The following is a 22,965-nucleotide window of genomic DNA, read 5'->3' as shown; positions in this document are numbered from 1 at the left end:
TTATTATAATATATTTATTCCTGATTATTAGAGCAGCTTTATTATCTTTAAGGCATTTAAGACTTTGAGGCTGAAGATCAAACTAATTATAATTGCTGGGTCAATTGAATGAGAAAATGCTTCAGACTTGCTGATTAATCTAATGTAATGATATTTGAAAGACCAAGTAAATGAAGATAATACAAGTATTTTTTTGTGCAATAAGATTTAATGTTTTAATATCAACCAATTTAATAGCAAATATTTCCAAGCCGTGAAAAGCAATGCTTTTCCAAATCCAATAAACATAATCTGATTTTGGGAATGTTCTTTTAAAGACCATCATAAATTTTTGTTGTGTATTAGTTGATAAAGTGCAGAATGTTGAAATGATATGATTAACTCTCATGTGCATAATGGAAAAAAAATAATTATTCAGCTGCCAAATACAAAATTCAAGTTGAGCACATTGAATAACAAGACCGTTGTTTCCTCTAAAGATTTTAGTGAGACATTAATAATGAGCTCCGAGGTTGAGGATAGAGCACTACCCATCATTGAAAATGAGAACAACTCATAGCCATTCAAATTTCACCAATCAATTGGATTAAGGTTTAATCTTGTCAGTATATCTTGTTTTAGAAATTCCCTTGTCCCCTTACCAATCAATTGTTGTTTTGAGAAAAGTCCTGGATTAACTCAGTGGGTCAGTGACAATGGATGCTGTCTGTACGGAGTTTGTACGTTCTCCCTGTGACCCAGTGGGTTTTCTACCGGTGCTCAGGTTTCCTCCCACACTCCAAAGATGTACAGGTTTGTAGGTTATTTAGCTTTGGTGAGTTGTAAAATTATATATTTACAAAAATTATATATAAAACTATATCAACAAGTTCGCTGATGATACAACAGTGGTGGGTCTCATCAGCGACAATAATGAGTCGGCGTACAGGATGGAGGTGGAGCTGCTTACAGAATGGTGCAGATCTCACAACCTCACTCTCAATGTGGAAAAAACTAAGGAAATGGTGATTGATTTCAGGAGGGTTGGAAAACAACATCACACTCCGCTGCATATTGATGGAGCTGCTGTGGAGAGGGTCAGCAGTGTGAAGTTCCTAGGACTCCACCTGTCGGATGACCTGACCTCTACGACCAACACCACAGCAGTGATCAAAAGAGCTCAGCAGCGGCTCCACACTCTCCGGAGACTAAGGAAAGCAGGTCTCCCTACTGCCCATCTAAGGACCTTCTACAGGAGCACCATCGAAAGCATACTGACCTACGGCATCACTTCCTGGTTTGGGAGCTGCAAGACTTACGAACAATATCAACTCAACAGGATAGTGAAGACAGCCAGCAGGATCATTGGTGCCCCACTCCCTTTCCCGTTGGAGATCTACAAGAAGCGGAGCATCAGTAGAGCCATCTCAATCATCCAGGACCCCCATCATCCATCACACCACATCTTCTCCATTCTGCCATCTGGGAAGAGGTACAGGAGCATCAGCTGCAAAACCAGCAGGATGCTCCTCAGCTTCTTCCCACAGGCAATAAGACTGATTAACGGACTGTGTCCCCTCCTCAAATATCGTTCACAAACACATTCAACCTCATCCATACTTTGACAGCTAGGCACCTGTCAAAGTAAAGCCACTGGCGGTCGGAATGTCTGTTTTTATTCTATTGTAAATTTTAGGCCTACTTTTTGTTTTTAGACATAGTAATTTTAATTTGTTTTTAAAGCTCTATGTATTTATCCTTTTTTTAATTAACTACACTGAATGGAAACTGATCGAGTAACGTTTTTTCGTTTCCTCTGTGTATGCACGTACTCAGTGAAAATGATATTAAATAAATACTGAATACTGAATACTGAAAAATTGTCCCTAGTATACGGGGTGATCACTGGTTGACACGGTTATGGTGGGCCAAAGGGCCTGTTTCTGCACCGCATCTCAAAGTCTAAAGTCAGGCAGAATTTCTGGAGAGCATGGATAGGAAACATGTCGGATTGGGACCCTTCTTCAGACTGAAGACTTTGAGGGCCTGTCCCACTTGGCGATTGGCAGCATCATTGACTGACGTATCAGGGTCGCTGAAAGATTTTGAACATTTCAAAATCCAGCGGCGACAAAAAAAACAGTGTGACACTTGAGAATGAACTGACCAAGGTCAATACGTCATCACGCCGCATCATGCCGACAGTCGCTGAAAAATCGTATCTGCACTTGGTCTAAAAGACTTTGCCATACAATCTAATTGTTACATTTGGCCATGTTTATTTATTTATTATGTCTCAAAGGAGGTGGAAGTTAAATTGTTAATCCTCACCTTGACTGGGACAAGGACTCAAGGCACATCGAAAGGACAATATTAGCAGCCAGCATCTTCAGAGATCCACACCGGTCACACTTGTGTACTGCCTAGGTTGTATGCAAAACAAAGCTTTTCACTGTACCAAAGTACATGTGACAATAAAGTGTCATTCATTAATTTGATCCTGATCTTGGGTGCTGTCTGTGTGGAGTTTGAAGATTGTCTCTGTGACCGAGTTTGTTGCCTCGAGGTGCTCCGGTTTCCTCACACACCGCGATGACATGCGGATTTGTCGGTTGTTTGTCCTCTGTGAAATCACTCCTAGTGAGTAGGTAGTGGATTACAAAGGAGTACAACATAGAAGCAGTGTTAACTGGTGATCGATAGTCAGCGTGGACTCGGTGGGATGGAGGGCCTGTTTCCATGCTGTATCTCCAAACTAAACATGATGCCGGGGGTGGTAGTGGAGGCCGATACAGTAGTGGTATTTTCAAGGCTTTTCGATCGGCAGATATTTAGAGGAGCCACAGTGGCGCAGCGGTGGAGATGCTGCCTTACAGCACCCGAGACCTGGGTTCAATCCTGACTATGGGTGCCGTCTGTACAGAGTTTGTACGTTTATCCAGAGTAGGGGGATTTGAGAGCCAGACCAGAGCTAAGAGGGGACAGAATTAATAGAAACCTGAGAGACAACTTTTTTTATTTACGCACACACACACACAAAGGGCGGTAGGTGCACAGAATGAACTGACCAAGGAGGAAGCTGAGTCCGGTTCTATCACAATGTTTCAGAAATATTTAGACAGGTACATGGGCAGGTGCAGAGGGATGCGAGCCAAATGCAGGCAGGTGGGACTAGTGTAGATGTTGGTCGGAGTGCCCAAATTGGGCCGAAGGGCCTGTTTCCATGCTATGACTCTAAGAGGACAGGTCAGAATACAATGGGCAGCACTGTGGCACAGTGGTGGAGTTGGCTGCCTTACAGCGCCAGATGCCTGGGTTCGAACCTGACTATGGGTATTGTCTGTATGGAGTTTGTACATTCTCCCCATAACTGCATGGCTTTTCCCCGGGTGCCCTGGTTTCCTCCCACACTCCAAAGAGTACAGGTTTGCAGGTTAATTGGCTTTGGTAAATATTGGAAATAGTCCCCAGTGTCTAGGGTGGTGCTGGAATATAGGCATCACTGGTCGGCGTGGACTCGGTAGGCCAAAGGGTCTGCTTCTGCTTGGTGTCTCTAAACTGAAGAACACCGTGGCAAAATCACAAACCTATTAGGAAACAATTGATCGTGAGAAACCAAAACGCTAGTCCAAACGGTAAATGAAGTGCAGGCCAGCACCAATTTTACTCCCACAATGAATCTAATAATAATAATAATAAATTTTATTTTTATAGCGCTTTCTCTTCCGTTAACAGAGGATCCAAATAATTGGAGTGAGACCCATAATTAGATTTCATTGTAAGAGTAAAATCACAAACCTGACCACACTGACTTGGAGGAACCTGCACAGGACGAGAAAGTTCATAGGTCATTGGAGCAGAATTAGGCCACTCGACCCATCAAGTCTACTCCATCATTCAATCATGACTTTCTCTCGCAACCCCATTCTCCTGCCTTTTTTCCCCAGAACTCGACCCCTTGCTAATCCAGAATCTGTCAATCTCCGCCTTAAAAAAATATCCATTGACTTGTCCTCCACAGCCGTCTATGACAATGAATTCCACAGATTCAACCATCCTCTGACTAAAGAAATTCCTCCTCTCTCCTTTCTGAAGGTATGTCCTTTTATTCTTAGGCTATGGCCTCTGGTCCAATACTCTCCAACTAGTGGAAACATCCTCTCCACGTCCACTCTATCCAAGCCTTTCACTATTTGGTAAGTTTCAATGAGGACTCCCCTCATCCTTCTGAACTCTAAAGTCTGTGCTGGTCGTAGAAAAAGTGAGAATACGGCATGCAGATTGGAAGCTGTGAAATTCATCTTGACGGCATTAAATGTTCTGCTTGATAGACTCCTTATATTGTGGAAGCACTGCCCTGTGGCTGGACGAAATGAAATGAAACAAACAATCAACGCATCCTCTTTTCTTTTCATAGCATGATTCATTAAAACCCAACATGAGATGGCCCTAAGTTCTTAACCATCGCTCCTTGCAGAGTTCAATATTTGACAGACCGCTGCACCATTTCATTTGTGATTGAGTGAATGATATAGCATGGGATCGGGCCCCGGGGTCAACTTGAGTCCACACCAACCATCGATCACCCGCTCCCACTAGTTCTATATCACCCCACTCCCTCCACACGAGAGGCAATTTTGATGAGGCCGATTAATCCACAAACCCTCATCCCTTTGGAGTGTGGGAGGAAACCGGAACACCCGGAGCAATCCCGTGCGGTTACTGGGGAAACGTGCAAACTCCACACTGACAGCACTCGAGGTCAGGATCAAACCAGGGTCTCTGGCGTCATGAGGCATTTGGTTTTAATCCCCTCCCCCAACCCACTGTTCTATGCCACGAACATAAGCAAGTTAAACATAAGCAGATACTGAATTGAAACATTGCTCTTTGGAAATGGTAAAGCCTCATTTCCTCTGGTGCAAGGAAGATAAACTCAATTCTAAATGATTTCCAATTCAAACTATTCCTTTCCAGAAGAGATAGAGGGATTATTAATTACATACACTTTACAGCATCGGGACAGGCTATTTGACACAACTGGGAGGTAATGGAACTGAATGTCAGAAACTGAGTAGAGTAACCAGCCAATTACCATTACATGTTCAGCAGCAACTCTCGAGAATGAATCTTTGTACCAATGTCGTACTGGCCAATGTATCAAATGCTTGTAGACGGATAAATACCAAGTTCAAGAGCATCCTGTTTCTCTGCACCTTATCTATGACATGAATAAGCTTCCAATTTTTTTTTTTTAATTACATTTTGTTTGAGCTTCTGGTATCGTTTTTGGTGGATGAAGTCTGGAGCACACAGTGCAACAGTGTAATTAGGGAGGTAGATAAAAGGAACTGAAGACAATAAAAGACAAAGTGCTGGAGTAACTCAGCAGGTCAGGCAGCATCTCTGGAGAACATGGATCAGGAATGTTTAGGGTCGGGACCTTTTTTCAGACTGACTGTGAGGAGAGAGCTGGAGGAATAAAAGAGCTGGCAGAGAGGAAGGGCAGGATAGAGGGTCTGAAGATGATGTTGCCAGGACTTGAGGGCCTGAGCTATTGGGAGAGGTTGAGCAAGCTGGGACTTTATTCCTTGGAGTACAGGAGGATGAGAGGCGATGTTATGTAGGTTTATAACATCATGAGAGGAATAGATCTGGTAAACGAACCAGAGATTTGTGCCCAGAGCAGGTGATTTGAGAACCAGAGGACATAGGTTTAAGGTGAGGAGGGGAAGATTTAATAGGAATCTGATAACTTATTTTTGAAATGGTGGTGGGTATACAGAACAAGATGCCGGAGGAGGTAGTTGAGGCAGGTACGTGGTTAGGATAGGTTTGTGGGAGGAGGGAGAAAAGGGCCAAACGCAGGCAGATGGGACTAGTGTAGATGGAGCATGTTGATTAGTGTGGGCAGGTTTGACTAAAGGACCTGTTTCCACTCTGTATGACCCTAAGGGTCCCACCCAAAACCCGGGCACAACCTGCAGTTTACTGCTGAAGCCAAATTCAATTTTTAAACTTGGCTTGACCAGAAATGGTAAAATAAATTTGGCCATAAACGAGGCCATAGCCTCGTAATAAAATAACGTACCTTTAGAAAGGACATGAGGAGAAATTTATTTTGTCAATGGGTGGTGAATCTGTGGAATTCATTGCCACAGATGGTTGTAGAGGCCAAGTCAATGGATATTTTTAAGGCGGAGTTTGACAGATTCGTGATTAGTAAGGCTGTCAGGGGTTATGGGGAGATGGCAGGAGAATGGGGTTGAGAGGGAAAGATCGATCAGCCATGATTGAATGGCGGAGTAGACTTGATGGGCCAAATGGCCTAATTCTGCTCCTAGAACTTATGAACTTATGAAATTGAGCCAATATGCTTTAAAAATTGTTGAACTAGTTCATCTTTTAACTACATATAAACTAACTTGGAGCTCCCAAACATTCTCAACCCGAACGTCCATTTTGAAATCTTAACTTACAAAAAAATTATCACAAATATTATCCAAATAAACCTTTCATCCTCAGCCAGATTCCAACAGCAGCACAAAGCAGCACAAGGTTATAAACTTAACAACAATGTATCCAAAGAAAGCCACTACCAGGGCCTTGCCCGGTTTGATGGAAGGTTGTCAATGTGATCATTGTCCATTTTTTACAGCACATCAATAGCTGACCCAACACGAGTAACATTGATTTTGGAGCCGACCATAACACAAGCTCCACAATGACTGACTTACTTAATAAAGGATAAATCAAATTGAAAGGCCTTTCAATCATTCAATCATTTCATTAAGATTATCTATCCTGATATTTCACTTCTGTTCGGCAGCAGCTGACAATTCAAGCATTGTGTGCTTTGAAGCATTTGAACCATACGGATTTACGTGCAAAATGAAAACATTTCATTTGTGTCACTATAACTGTGGGCACAGGGCAAAGAACATTGGACAGAGGAAAGCACAGCACTGGAACAGGTCCTTCAGCCCATAATGGCTGTTCCAAACATGATGCTAGACAAACTAATCTCCTCTTAGGGCAGTGCAGTGACACAGTGGTAGAGTTGCTGCCTTACAGCACCAGAGACCTGGGTGCGATCCTGACTACGGGTGCTGTCTGTATGGATTTTGTACATGAATGAAATTCTTACATTACAAGCTTGTAAACATACCAAATACTGGATAATGTAATAAACAAAAACAGTCCAATAACTGAAAGCATTAGTGCAAAAAAAGCCTGCCGTTCCTAATGCAACAAAGACAGTATGTAATTCATTATTTAGTTGGTGGTTCCTCTTAAATGCCACTATCATATCTGCTTCCACCACTACCTCTGGCAACATGATCTCATCACCCATCATCTGTGTTAAAAAAAACTTGCCCCACAGATCTTTGATGACTTTCACCTGAAAGCTATGCCTCTGGTCTTTGACATTTCCACCCTGGGTAGAAAGGTGGTGAATGTCTACCCTATCTGTGCCTCTCATGATTTTATATATTTCTATATCTCCCCTCAGCCTCCCACACTCCAGAGAAAACAATCCATGTACGTCCAACCTCTCTTTATTGCTAATACCCTCAAGTCCAGAGAGCATTCTGGTATTCATGCGACACAGAGGCTTTGATGCAGGGAAAGGCCAAACAAGAACAGGTTGTAACCCTCATGCAGTCTGAAGAAGGGTCCTGACAAAATCGTCACCCATTCTTTTTCTCCAGAGATAATGCCTGACCCGCTAAGGTACTCCAGCACTTTGTGACTATCTTTGGTTTAAACTACCATCTGCAGTTCCTTGTTTCTATTCTAGCTTGTAATCTTTAGCGGGATCATTTGATTTCAAATGGACAGGAGAGAGCTTTTCCTGTTGAGACTTGATAGGACAAATATCCTTCTCTGTAGTGTTGCGATGATGCAACGGTTGTAAGATGCCACTGGGTTGGATCTACTGTTGAATGGGACAAGATCATCCAAGATAGACAAAAAATGCTGGAGTAACTCAGCTGGTCAGGCAGCATCTCCAGCAAAAAGGAATAGGAGACGTTACTGGTCTAGACCCTCTTCAGACTAATGGGCCTGTCCCACTGTACGAGGTAATTCAAGAGCTCTCCCGAGTTTAAAAAAAATCAAACTCGTGGTAAGCACGTAGAATGTATGTTGCTGGGTATGTCGGAGCTCGGGACGTCTCTTAGTGGCTCGTAACGCTAACGGCAGGTACTCGGGAAACGCGGTAAGCTTGGGAAGACTCGTGAAGATTTTTCAACATGTTGAAAAATGGCCACGACAGCCCCGAGTACCTATGAGCGGCCATTACCGTAATTCTCCGAGTTCGAATCAGGGGAAACTCGGGAGAACTATTCAATTAGCTCGTACAGTGGGACAGCCCCATAAGTGTCAGGGCAGAGAGAAACTAGAGATATGATAAGATACAAAGACAATGTTCCATTGTTGGCTGTGGAAAAGGTGATAACGAGTCGATAAAAACAGTGAAATGAAGCAGGACGGCAGTGAACCTTGTAGAATGATCAGGGTGACGGAGGGACAGAAAGAGAGGAAATGAAAGGTTAATTGAAATTAGATAAATCAATATAGACATCCAAGCTTGTTGGTGTCCGCTCACTGAATAAAACTGGGCATGGGGGCAAGACCAGTACCGCATAAGAACAGACTTGTTGGCCCACAATGTGTGTGCTGAACATGATGCCAAGTTAAACTAAACTAAACTTCTCTACCTGCAAGTGATCCATATACCTCCATTCCCTGCAAATCCATGTGCTTGTTTAAAGGCCTCTTAAATGCCACTGTCGCATCAGTCTCCACCACCATCGTTGGCAGCATGTGTTGCACAACTACAACATGAAGTGACTGAAGAGTCCATGTATTGTTGCCAGTCAAGTCACTGGACAGGGGGCATTAGCCCAGAGTCAGTGGGTTTCCTACGGCTGCCTTCGTTTCCTCCCACACTCCAAAGACGTACAGGTTTGTAGGCAAATTGGCATGGTGTAAATGTAAATTGTTTCTTGTGTGTGTAGGATAGTGTTAATGTGCGAGGATCGGTGGTCAGTGCGGACCCGGTGGGTCGAAGGGGCTGTTTCCGCGCTGTAACTCGAAACTAAACTAGTGTGATTGGCTGATCAATGGCCGGCATGTACTCGATGAGGCAAGGAGCCCATTTCATCATTTAGTTTATTGTCACGTGTACTGAGGCACAGTGAAAAGCTTTTTTGTTGCGTGTTAACCTGTCAGCGAAAAGACAATACATGATTACAATCTCCAGATACATGATGAAGGGAATAACGTTTAGTGCAAATTAAAGTCCAGTGAAGTCAGATTAAAGATAGACTTCAAAAGACGTTTGGACAGGTGCATGGGTAGGAAAGGTTTAGAAGGAAATGGGCCAAATGCCAGCCAGCAGGTAGATGGGGCACCTTGTTCGGCTTGGGCAAGTTGGGTCGAGGGCCTGTTTCCATGCTGACTCTCTCCAACAGCAACTGCAGTAGTTGGACCAGAGCAGACATATAAACGTATGCAAATAAAAGGCACAGTGCTGGAGTAACTCAGCGGGTCAGGCAGCACATCTGGAGATCATAGATAAGTGCCGTTAGAGATCGGAACTCTTCTTCAGACTTAATTTAGGCAACTTTGAAAACGGGCAAAGTAAAAATTGGCTTCTGATCAAAATTGATTCTATATGAAGCAAGCAATCTCCTTGCCAGGTTAATTTTATGCTATTCCACCTCCAATTTCAAAATTAAATTAAATACAAAATGATATAAGTGTGAAATGTTCCACAGTTATCTAGCTTTTCATGCTCAATTCTTTAATTAAACCATTGCTTTATTTCACACCCATATGCACCGGTATATTGCAGAAATAATTAATTTTAGTGGTTATATTTCACACCTATATTCACTGGTGTATTTTAGAAGAAATGAATTTTAAATGTCTCAGGAAGGGCATATTTGGGGTAGGATGGAGATCCAAGACCCTAGCATTATCCTATGCTCTAGGGACAATTTTACAACGTGCCACATTCAATTAACCTACAAACCTGTACATCTTTGGAACGTGTCTTGTTGCTTTTTTCTAGTACGGCTGTATGGTAATTCGCCTGTCGCTGTACCTTAATTGGTACACGCGACAATAAAAAAAAGACCTTTAAGTATTCTATCATGCTGCTGCAAGTATGAATTTCATTGTGCCGTTTCAGGACACATGACAATAAAACACTCTTGACTCTTGACCACCACCCCTGGGAGCACATTCCAGGCATTCACCACTGTGTGGAAAAATATAACTTGCCCCATGCATCTCCAAGCTTAATCCCCTTTCACCTTAAAACTATGTTCAGTAGTCTTTGGCATATCCACCCTGGAAAAAAAAGTTCTGACAGCCTACCCTATCTATGCCTCTCATATTTTTACACTGTTCTTCAGGTCTCCCCTCAGCATCTGGCATTCCAAATCAAATATGCAAATTTGTCAAGGGTGAAAGGATAGTTGACCTTTGCGTTGAGGCCCTGCATCAGACCTAAAATGTGGGTGGGGAAAGAGGAGATTTTTTTTGACTTTTTTTTTTACACACAGTGACATAGTAGTTGAGTTGATGCCTTAAGGGCCTGTTCCACGAGCATGCGACTCCATGCGGCAAGCGCGACCTAAAGGGCCGGTCCCACCAGCATGCACCTGCATGCGGGAAGAGCGACCAAACCAGAAGCGGGGGCCGCGCGGAGGTCGAGTGAGTAAAATGAAGTTCGAGCGAAGTCCGCGGGAAGTTCGCGCTTGACGTACGGCGTCGAGATCGGCAGGCCATTGCCGCGCGGAATTTTTGAACACGGTCAGTTTTTCGGAGCCCTACGCGATGTCGGGACCAGCTCCGCACAACTCCATACGGCTCCGGCGATCGAAGTGGGACCGGCCCCGCGAGGCCGTACGGCTCAAACGACCACGTTAGGTGCTTGCCGCATGCTGGTGGGACCGGCCCTTTAGGTCGTGCTTGCCGCATGGAGTCGCATGCTCGTGGGACAGGCCCTTTACAGCACCAGAGACCCATATTCGATCTGTACGGAGTTCATACGTTCTCCCTGTGACTGCGTGGGTTTTCTCTAGGTGCTCTGGTTTCTTCCTACACTTTAAAGACGTGCAGGTTTATGAGTTAATTGGCCTCCATACATACCCAAGTGTGTGGGATGGAACCAATGTACATCTGCGCAGACACGGTGGGCCGAAGGGCCTGTTTTCACGCTGTTTCTCTAAACTAGTAATTGCTCCCCATATCAGCAATCACACTACTCTTCTTATTGGTATTCAACCCGCTTCAATTCTCTTCCCTTATCCACAAACATACTTGATGATGTACTGCTTGTACAAGATGCAGTGGCACAGCAATAGAGTTGCAGCCATACAGCACCAGAGACCCGGGTTTGATCCTGACTATGGGTGCTGTCTGTAGGGAGTTTGTACATTCTCCCTGTGACTGTGTGTGTTTTCACTGGATGCTCCAGTTTCCTCCCAAATTCCAAAGACGTATAGGTTCATGGGTTAATTGGCCACAGTAAAATAGTAAATTGTCCCTTGTGTGTAGGATAGTACTAGTGTATGGGGTGATTACTGGTTGGCACCGATTCAGTAGGCCGAAAGGCTTTTTCACGCTCTGTATCTCTAAAGTCTAAAGGAAAAGACCCTAGGCCACTGTTTATTAATCGTAGCATTGCAGAAAGAACTGCAACGTAATGTAAACTTTGCACTGTTGATCCAGTAATGCTATTAATATGCTATATTTGTCTGTACCTGTAACACTATATTCTGGACTCTGTTTAATATCTCGCTATATTACCTGATGTCATCGTGTATGGAATGATTTGCCTGGATAGCAGGTAAAACAAAGATTGTTTACTGTATCTCAGTACACATGACAATAATAAACCACTAACACAATAATACCAGGAGTGAAAGATATGAAAAGTTAGAGCATTTTTTAAACTGGAGACAAGATTAAAAGGCCATGTTGTTGAGGATTATGAATATGAAAAATAACTGAGTACAAATCTATTTCAATAGCAATGTTTTTCTCTCAAAAACAATGAATATCAAGTATGTGTGCCTAATACTTCAAGGATACCAATATCCTTTGCGAATGCTGCTAATTCAATCCTTGCAATTGGAAAGGGTTTATTATAGCATTGGAATAATAAATTGCCCATATTTAACATTGGGAAATGTTTCTTAAGGACAGCAATTGATTTGAAATTCCCACTGATGCCAATAAACTATTTAGACTAGAAATTCTTTGACATTCTGCGACGTTTTCCTGCACTTGCTAAACGAATTTAATCAAGATCCCAACTTATTGAATTGTTCCTGTAGAATAAAAAGTCTGTTTTGGGTCCTCTGTTCATTCAGCGGGGATTTGACTTGAGCACTGAAAATAATCAATGCAAATCGCTCTTATTCATCACTTCCACAAAAAAATTGGTTGCAACGCTATGACTTTAGACTGCTGCTGCTCACTGGTGCAGCAATTCATATTCACAAGGTGTCTGCAGCAGCAGAACCTATAGGAGACTAGGCTGACCTCGCTTTTGGCGACAGAGTATATGTTCATAAGTGATACGAGTAGAATTTGGCCATTCGGTCCATCAAGTAGCGTTCATGGATTGTCCTTCTGGTAGATAGACACAAAACGTTGGAGTAACTCAGAGGTTCAGGCAGTATCTCTGCAGAGAAGGGATGGGTGATGTTTCAGGTCAAGACCCTTCTTCAGACCGATGTCAAGGGAGTGGGCGGCACAGAGATAAAATGTATTTAGTTATAGTATTATCTGAACTGTCTGGATAATATCCAAAAATAAGCTTTTCACTGAACGTGGAAGTAAGACAGTAAGACTGGGAGGAGAACTGGAATGGAGGAGGGGATGGAGAGAGAGGGAAAGCAAGGGCTACTTGAAGTTAGAGAAGTCAATGTTCATACCGTGCTGTTCCTCCAATTTGCACTGGGCCTCACTGATAATGGAAGAGGCCCAAGACAGAAAGGTCAGTGTGGGAATGGGAGGGGGAGTTAAAGTGTTTAGCAACCGGGAGATTAGGTAGGTTTAGGCATAGCGGAGGTCTTCGGCGAAACGATCGCCGAGCCTGCGCATGGTCTCGCCGATATACTGCACAGGAGTCCACACCTGGAATAGCGGATACAGTAGATGAGGTTGGAGCAGATGCAAGTGAACCTCTGCCTCACCGGAAAAGACTGTCTGGGTCCTAGGATGGAGTCGAGGGGGGAGGTATAGGGACAGGTGTTGCATTTCCTGCGGTTGCAGGGGAAAGTACCTGAGAAGGGAGTGGTTTGGATGGGAAGGAACGAGTTGACCAGGGAGTTGCAAAGGGAACAGTCTCTGCAGAAAGCAGAAAGGGGCAGATGTGGCTAGTAGTGGGATACCGTTGGAGGTGGCAAAATAAAAGGATTATGTGCTGTTAGATTCTTCTGGTCCTTCTGGTAAACACAGTTAAATTATTTTTGCATATTTACATATGCAAGTGCCACCATGTTTTAGCGCCATTTCTAAAGTCCAAAGACCGGTCTTGGTCTACTGGAGTAGTTCCTGATCCAAGTAAGCCCCAGACTGTTGCAGGGCCTCCCTCCATCACCTTCGACCGGATCGGATCGGCCTGTGAACCGATGTCCCTCTCCTCACCCGGCCATCTACATGACACGGGGACAACTCCTGCTGCCGACCTTGAAGGCGTGAGAGGAATATACCCCAAATCACCCTCATACAGACCTTTGATTCTCATGTCCAACATCTCCAGCGGCTTCCTCACGGTACAGTCTTCTGCTGAGCCTTTAGTGCTCCAGCCTTAAGCTAATGGCACCGTTAAAGCCCTGTCCCACTGTGCGAGTTCACCCAAGAGCTCTCCCGAGTTAAAAAAAAAAAAAAAACTCGTGGTAAGCACGTAGAATGAACGTAGCGGGTACGTCGGAGCTCGAGATGTCTCTTAGCGTTAACGGCAGGTACTCGGGAAACGTGGTAACCCGTGAAGATTTTTCAACATGTTGAAAAATGTCCATGAGTAAAATATACTCGGGATGTAAAAATTGATACTTTTTAACACGTAGTCATACCGTAGTAGCTCATGAGTTTACTGTAGTAGGACCTGGTGTCCTATATCACTATTGTATATTCATGATGACTCATCACACAGTGGTGAGTCTGTGGAATTCTCTGCCTCAGAGGGTGGTGGAGGCAGGTTCTCTGGATGCTTTCAAGAGAGAGCTAGATAGGGCTCTTAAAAATAGCAGAGTCAGGGGATATGGGGAGAAGGCAGGAACGGGTACTGATTGGGGATGATCAGCCATGATCACATTGAATGGCGGTGCTGGCTCGAAGGGTCAAATGGCCTACTCCTGCACCTATTGTCTATTGATGGAAATAAGAATACTCAGTATATTCATTACCTTTGAATTGTAGTTTTATGCAATCCTCCCATCATTTCTGAGTTCCATTTCACAATATCTATCAGACATACAGAATGTTGCAAGGTAATATTTTGCCCAAGCTCAGTTGTGTCTTTCTATCTCAATAAATATCACAAAATATGCCACATTATGACAAAATATAGAATGTAGGTTATTTGTAATCAGTCACCACATCCCAGAAACAACAGTACTTAAAGAAGAACATTTGTTTTACTAATTTACAAGCATGTACCATACATAGTCCGTTGATCCATATCCAGCATAATGTTGTGATAATTGCATAAAAGGTATTATTGTCTAAGAAATTTGGTGTGGAATGATAATCCATCTCAATACTCATTAAGGCAAGTCCCAAGCTATAGATACTTTTCCCCACACCCAATCCCCCTCGCCCGATCTTCATTGAACCTACCATTTGACCGATCTTTTACTCAGCTGCTGTAACGTTTCTTTCCTATCAAAATCTCTGTGTAGCATCTCTGTCCCAATCTTCACATTCGCACTTTGAAATAAAATACAAGTTTCGACTTAAAATTTCCTCCTCATCTTCTTACTAAAGGTACATCCTTTTATTCTGAGGCTGTTCCCTCTGGTCCTCGACTCTCCCACTGGTGGAAACATCCTCTCCACATCTACTCTATCAAGACCTTTCACGTTACTCACCAATATTGCAGGGTTCATAATGGGAATAATTAGCCCATACAAATACATCCAGTACACAGTTGGTTTCACGTGTTCAACAATTGGCAACACTCGGCACTGAAATGTTATCCAAAAGTTTACTGGAATTTCTTTCATGGACTATGAGAAGACTTTCTTCTTTATCCAGATTATTGCACATTTTAAAAACACATTAGGTTAAAGAGTACCAAATGCATAATTTCTAAATCAGCAAAAAAAAAAATCTCCGCATTAGTGGGTCCAATCTTTGCACACTAATTGTAAAATAATTAGGAAGTAAACCAATTTTCTTCTGGAAGACAATGCAAAATTGAAAAAGCTGATAATTGATTTTTTGTGGTAATATAACCTACATTTAAAATTTTAAAGATTTTGCCATCTGGTCCTGTCCAATTTTCAACAGTGTCTGGGGACAGTGTCACCTGCAAGTCTTGCAGTAAAGTGCAGGTAAGTAGATTATCCACTGTAGCTCGACGTATTGATGCAAACTGCCTGATTCAGGCTGTGAACGCAATAGGGGCAAGTATCCCTGGTGAAGTCATCTCCAGCCTGCTATTTAATGTACACTCCAGCTGCTCGAATGTCTCATCGTGCTGCAACCATACTTGCCCGCCGCGGTACCGGGAACCGGCCTGGAGAGGGAGCTACTGAGTCCATACCCTGCTGACCCGGGGGTCCAGAGTACCAGAGAGGAGGGTGGGGGAAGTCAGCGACAGTGGCAAATACTGGACAAAGGGCCGGTAAGAGGAGCCAGGTGGGGTCTTACCAATGTTGGCTGTGAGAGGCTCTCCCCAAAGCGCAAAGGCTGAAGATAGCTGGGAGAGCAGAGGGACGACGGGATGATACCGATGGAGGCGACGGCTGCAACTGGCCTTTATGTCCAGCTGTAGCTGGGACTTTGAAAATGGCGCCAAAACTAGGCGACTCTTGCATATGGACTCAGTGGGCTGTTTCTGTGCATTATACTAAATCTGGAATAGTACGGCAATTATTCACTGAACCGTATGCAATAACAGAATTTCACTACAGCTTGGTTCATGTGACAATAAAACATTGAATGACATGCACATCAGAATATAAATTAAAATACCATTCATGTTTAAAACCTACTTTCTGCTCACACCGTACTGTAGTGCAACGGTCATCACCTGGGTTTGATTCTGATCGTCCGTACGAGTTTGTATGATCGGGAACTGCTCAAGGAGACAAAGTACACAGTGCGGACGCAGCCTGCAGTGGCACAGTACGGTGGAGGACACCTACAACTCTGCTTGGCCAGGCCAACCATGCAACACCGCCAGGATAACGGGCCTTTATGGCCAGCTGTACTTAAAACAACATGGACTTTCAAAACAGCACCAAAACTTAGCAACACTTATATGTGGTCTCAGTGGACTATTTCTATACACTCAATCTGGGATTGTGTTTATGTATAGTGATCATGTATTGAACTTTATACAAAAGAGGAATTTCACTGTACATGTGATAATAAAGAACCAATGAATCATCAAATAGGATTTCGTAGGCTTAGTGCTATTTTAGTGAGAAAACGTATCTGGAAATCAGCACTAAGTAGTCAACTCTTATTGGGACGTTGAGACCACTGTAATCTACATTGTGAAAAATAAAGACGGTCTTGGGATAATTGACCATTCGTTAGAACACAAGGCCTTACTAGATACGACCACAGTAGTGATGGGTTAAATGCATCCCATTTCTGCACAATCACAAGAATCGCAGATTATTCTGCCCTCCAACAAATTTATCCAACAAATCTGCTCTGCAACAATTTCAACCAGACTGAAGCAAGGCTCGTCTCGTCATCCAGTGCAAGCAAAAAGAAAACATGTGTTGGTGACTCACTCGTTTGCAGCCTCTGGGAGCTTTGGCCCTTCGAGCTTCATCTTCAGTTCAGGTGGAACGTGTAGAATTTCCAAGCATGATTTAATGGAGTGGTTCGAGTCTTCCCGGCACACTGAAAGGATAATTGGAATGCAAGTAATTACTTCTCTGCAGCCACAGAGGTCAGACAAAGGGTTATAATTAAAGCATTAGCCTTTCCCTTTCTGATCCTTGGTGTGCCTTTTCACCATCTCCTGCGGTTCTTCTGTTGCAAAAATAGGACGAAGAATGTTTAATGCATACAAAACAAAGAATGTGCATCTGGAAAATCTACTCAAAGCTAGTGCCTTCTGTTGTTTTCCCACAGATATTACGAACATCTTGTATACCTTGATGGGCATAGTGGTACAGCAGACAATGCCACTACTGAACAGTCCTCCCATAAACTGTGATGTAGTCCCAATCTTCCAACCTACCTCAAAAAATCTGCACTCTCTGTAACTGCAATGCTGTAAGGTTGTCACACTATATTCTGCAATGACTATATTTTACTTTGCACTACCTGTTGTACTTGTGCATGACTTGATTGTGCTCATCTATGCTATGGTTTGACTGGATAGCACACAAAAATGTTTTTAATTCTATCATGGTATACCCGACAAATTAATATCATACAGCTCCAGGTCCTGGGTTTAACCCCGACGTCCAGTGATCTCTGTTTGGAGTTTTCACGTTCTCCCCAAGACCAAGTGGGTTTTCTCCAGGTGGCCTGGTTTGCTGCCACATCCCAAAGATGTGCTGCAAGCACCACCGCCATCGCTGGCTTGTTTCCGATGTGCCGGTTGGTGGTTTAATTAGTCCCTGCAAATTGCCCCTTGCCTAGTTAGATAGCAGAACCCGAGTTGGGGGAATTTAATGGAAATGTAGAGAGAATAAAATGAAATTAGTGTCAATTGGCACTTTATGGTTAATGTGGACTCTCTGGTCAAAGGGCCTAATTCTGTGCTGCATGACTCTTTGGGGTAAAAAACACTCCCAAAATACCTGTTCGGGTTGTTTATACAGACATTCCCTGATGTACACAATCGTCGACTTAGAAAAACTCGCACTTACGTAAATGATTCTGTACTCAGTCCCTCGTGCAATCAAGGTAGTTTGTAATCTCCACAACACTCTACGATCGCTCAAGTTACAAGGGAAACAAGCTAGCAATGGCAGTGGTGCTTACTCAGAAGGCCATGCACCGCAGAAACATAGAAAATAGGTGCAGGAGTAGGCCATTCGGCCCTTTGAGCCTGCACCGCCATTCAATATGATCATGGCTGATCATCCAACTCAGTATCCTGTACCTGCCTTCTCTCCATACCCTCTGATACCTTTAGCCACAAGGGCCACATCTAACTCCCTCTTAAATATAGCCAATGAACTGGCCTCAACTACATTCTGTGGCAGAGAATTCCAGAGATTCACCACTCTCTGTGTGAAAAATGTTTTTCTCATCTTGGTCCTAAAAGATTTCCCCCTTATCCTTAAACTGTGACCCCTTGTTCTGGACTTCCCCAACATTGGGAACAATCTTCCTGAATCTAGCCTGTCCAACCCCTTAAGAATTTTGTAAGTTTCTATAAGATCCCCCCTCAATCTTCTAAATTCTTGCGCCCCATTGGTGCCCCATTGGCGAGATGGAACTGAAGCTGGCAATGGCGACTGTACTTCCTGTTGTATCCGCCTCCACCACCATCATGGCAGGGCATTCCAGGCCCCCCACTTCTCTGTGCATAAATATCCTGTGCCACACATCTCCATTACACTTTCCTCCTCTCACCTTATAGCTATGCCCTTTTAGTGTTGAACATCTCCACCTTAGGATAAGTCTCAACCTAAAAGGCCATTTGCCCACTTGCCCCCACAGATGCTGCCTGACTCCTCTCCTTCAGACTGAAGAAGAGTCCCGACCTGAAACGTCACCTACCCATGTTCTCCAGGGATGGTGCCTGATCCGCTGAGTTACTCAAGCACTTTGTGTGGGGTTTTTTTTTGTAATCCAGCATCAGTGGTTCCTTGTGTTTATATATTTTTGCTGTATTGTAGCGTAACAGTTCCAGAAACAAATTCCCATGGGCATAATAAGGTCGATTGGGATGAAGAGAAGGAAGAATAAACGGACTGTATTCTAGTTTATGGAAGGACCGTTTGGAAGTCTGATCACAGAATGTCTTTGATTGTAGAGTCGTAGAACAATACAGCATGGAAACAGGTCCTTTGGGTCCTTGAGTCCGAGCTGACAATCAATCTTCCATCTATACTAATCCCGTTTTTTATTCTCATCGCATACCCCTTAAATCTCCCACACGAGGGGCAATTTACAACGGCCAATTAACCGACCAACCTGCACAACTCTGGGATGTGGGAGGAAAGCAGAGTACCTGAAGGGAAGCAATTGGTCACAGACAAACATGGTAAACGCCACACAGACAGCACCAGAGGTCAGTTTCTTTCATTTAAAGTCTCCAATTGATAAGGAGGCAATGTTTTGCTCACAGGATTCAGATGATATCATCAGTTTTATTTTAGACAGAAATGCTGGAGATACTCAGCGGGTGAGGCAGCATCTATAGAGAGAAGGAATAGGCGACGTTTCGGGTTGAGACCCTTCTTCATAAGAAACGTTGCCTTGTCCTTCTCCCTATAGATGCTGGATTTTTGTCTACCTTCGATATTTCCAGCATCTGCAGTTCTTTCTTAAACATTAGTTTTATTTTGGTAATTTAGGAAAGAAAGAGGAGACTTTTGACTTCCAAGATATGGGGCACGATCAAGGGTCAAATAGCAAATTCAGAAAGCACTGACTAATGTGGTCGTGAACAACTCCCTGGGGAACATAGTCATAGAACAATACAGTACGGAAACATGTCATCAGGCCAACTTGGCCGTGGCAATCGAGTTGTTTAGTTTAGTTTAGAGATACAGCATGGAAACAGGCCCTTCGGCCCATCGAGTCCGCGCTGACCAGCGATTCCCACACATTGACACCGTCCTACACACACTCGGGACAATTTTACACTTACACCAAGCCAATTAACCTACAAAACTGCATGCCTTTCGAGCATTGGAGGAAACAGAAGATCTCAGAGCAAACCACGGTCACGGGGAGATTGTACAAACTCCGTACAGACGGCAAACGTAGTCAGGATCGAACCCTGGTCTCATGCTCTGCAAGCGCTGTAAGGCAGCAACTCTGCCGTTGCGCCACCGTGCCACTCTATATTTGCCTGCATTTGTTCGATATCCCTCTTAACCTTTCCTGTCCATTTATCTGTCCAAATGCCTTTTGAAAATCATAATTGCCCAGGCCAACACAGCAAAGCCCAAGACATAGTTGTTGGTGTGGAAGTACTGCGATGCATTTGTCAGTCCCACGGTAATTGTCTCTCTTTCATTTTCCTCACATCAACAAACTCAGTCATTTTTTTGCACGCCAGCTCTTCAAATGCTGTTGACAGAATGCACCATCTCAGCAAAATGTAATGAGGTTAGACTGATGCAAATTCATGCCTTGTTTGGTAATTGAAGAACGTGCATTGGTCCTGAGCCTACGAAAACATATTTTACATTCTATCTTTAGCCTATTAAAATATTCATCCCAAAAGCATTTGCAGGCAATATATTTATGCTTTCTTCTTCAATTGTGATCTGCTTACCTAGTGCTACCTATTATTAATCATTGAATTATTGAGTTTTTTTATTTTATATATACACACACACACACGCTCACTCTTGGCTTAAATAGTCCTGGCTCTTGACTTTGAATACAGTGTGGAAACAGGACCTTCAGCCCAACTTGCCCATGCCAATCAAGATGCCCCATCTACACTAGTCCCACCTATGGCAAACCGCTTGCCTCTTCTGCACTCTCTCCAAAGACTCCCCACCTTCCTGCAATGGGATGACCAGAACTGCACGCAATACTCCAAATCAAATGCAGCCTGGCCAACCTGATAAGCTGCTACATGAGTTCTTGACTGTTAAACTCAATGTCCCATCTGCTGAAGGCAAGTTTCAATATACCCTCTTTACCTCGCTCTACGTATGTTACTACTTTCAGGGAACTGTTGGCTTGGTTTCCAAGATCCCTCTGTGCATGTTTCTTATGCCATTTATGTTAATTTCCATCGACCAATACGTCTGAAACAAGATTTTTTTGATCCAGATTAATTTATTTACCCATATTTAACTTTCACAGAGAGTCGGATTTGAAGATTTGCCAATCAAAACAACCACTGGGTGATACAGCGGTGGAGTTGCTGCCTTACAGCGCCAGGGTTTGACTACGGGTTCTGTCTGTACAGACTTTGTACATTCTCCCTGTGACAGCGTGAGTTTTCCCCGGTTGCTTTGGTTTTCTCCCACACTCCAAAGACGTACAGATTTGCAAGTTAATTGGCCATGGTAAAATTGTCCCTAGTATGTAGGATGGTATTGGTGTACAGGGTGATTGTTGGTTTGCACGGACTCAGTGAATCGAAGGGTCTGTTTCAGCGCTATATCTCCAAAGTCTAAAGTAAAGTCTACTGTTATACTTTTGTATACTGCAAAAACATAGAGAACACATGTTGTAATCAATCTCTGCAGTGTATGATTTTTATTTGGCTGAACCTAAAATGAAACAGATGCACCTTAATATCGTTATTTATATGCACCCAATTTAGTTTTGTTCCAATCATTGCAGTGAGAAAATCCTGACTTTGCCTTGTGTGGTTATATTGTACAAGCACTGCAAAAAACATAGTGTGCAATTTCCAATGGGCCAGGGACAACCTTGTTCCATCCCCTCTCAAAGCCATGTAACATTTATGGTCTTAAATCTTTGCAGTTCAGTGTGGCACTTGAATAATTAATGAAAGTGTCTGGCAAGATCAGAAAGGAGAGATGATGGCACATCACAGCATCCGTTAAACCATCGCTACTATCTGAAGAGTTAATGCTCCAGTCTGATCACTCCCGGGTTAAACAAGCAAATTGAATGAGCGTTGCTTTTAAGCAATCATGTTTGGCACCAGAAGCACCAGATTCAATTACAAATCGCTGCAAGGCTTTTTGATCTGTCCTCCGTGCCACGCTGCGGGACTCTATTTGCGCTTCATTGCAAAAACCGCGGCTTTGCTTGGTAAACATTAAGCGTGCTGCACACAATTTATTTCCTTTTCCTCGTGCTGCTATGGAAACACCACTCTGGCAGTGTATTAAATAAGCAGCTCCTCACCTAGACCACTCTGACTCCTGTGACAACACCTGCACACCAAGATAGACAAGACTAGCAAGCGCGTGGGAGCACAAGAGCCTGCAGGCACCCCTTTAAGTCACACACCAAGTTAAGGTAGACATATACATTGCTATTCCTTCACTGCATAGAACAGTACAGCACAGGATCAGGCTCTTCTGCCCACAATCCCTGTGCCAAACATTAGATTAGTTTAAGAACATAGACACAAAATGCTGGAGTAACTCAGCGGGACAGGCAACATCTCTGGAGAGATGGAATAGGTGATGTTTTGGTTCAAGGCACTTTTTCAGGTCACCTATTTCTTTTCTCCAGCGATGCTGTCTGACCCACTGAGTTACTGCAGCATTTTGTGTTTATCTTTGGTGTAAACCAGCATCTGCAGTTCCTTCATACACGGGTTTGTAGGTTCACTGGCTTCAGTGGTGTAATTTGGCTTTGGTACTTGTCCCTAGTGTGTAGGATTGTGTTAGTGTATGGGGTGATTGCTGGTCGGTGCGGACATGGTGAGCCGAAGGGCCAGTTTCCGTGCTGTATCTCTAAAGTCTAAAGTAAACTGAAAGGTATTGACTATCATTTCAGAGAGCGATGCCAATGCAATGGGCAAGAAGCAACATTCAGGCAAGACCAGGGAGGGAAAGGGGACTTCCTTCCCTAAAGGACATTGGTGAAGCAGGTAGACAAAAAAGCTGTAGAAACTCAGCGGGTGAGGCAGCATCTATGGAG

The 22,965-nt window shown here is 43.6% G+C and overlaps 1 protein-coding gene across 2 annotated transcripts in view; it reads right to left on the bottom strand.

The window, feature by feature from the left end:
* Nucleotides 1-22,965, bottom strand: part of ccser1 (coiled-coil serine rich protein 1) — a 1,210,497-nt gene that overhangs the window by 850,299 nt on the left and 337,233 nt on the right. For both annotated transcript variants that reach the window (XM_033022379.1, XM_033022389.1), the window contains exon 5: nt 16,980-17,091. In XM_033022379.1, the coding sequence (XP_032878270.1) occupies nt 16,980-17,091 (112 nt within the window). The remainder of the gene's footprint in view (nt 1-16,979; nt 17,092-22,965) is intronic.

Source organism: Amblyraja radiata, chromosome 1 (genome assembly GCF_010909765.2).
Source record: "Amblyraja radiata isolate CabotCenter1 chromosome 1, sAmbRad1.1.pri, whole genome shotgun sequence".
NCBI classification, from domain to species: domain Eukaryota; kingdom Metazoa; phylum Chordata; class Chondrichthyes; order Rajiformes; family Rajidae; genus Amblyraja; species Amblyraja radiata.
The sequence above is the reverse complement of the archived record's forward strand: the minus strand, read 5'-3'. Positions and strand labels throughout refer to the sequence as shown.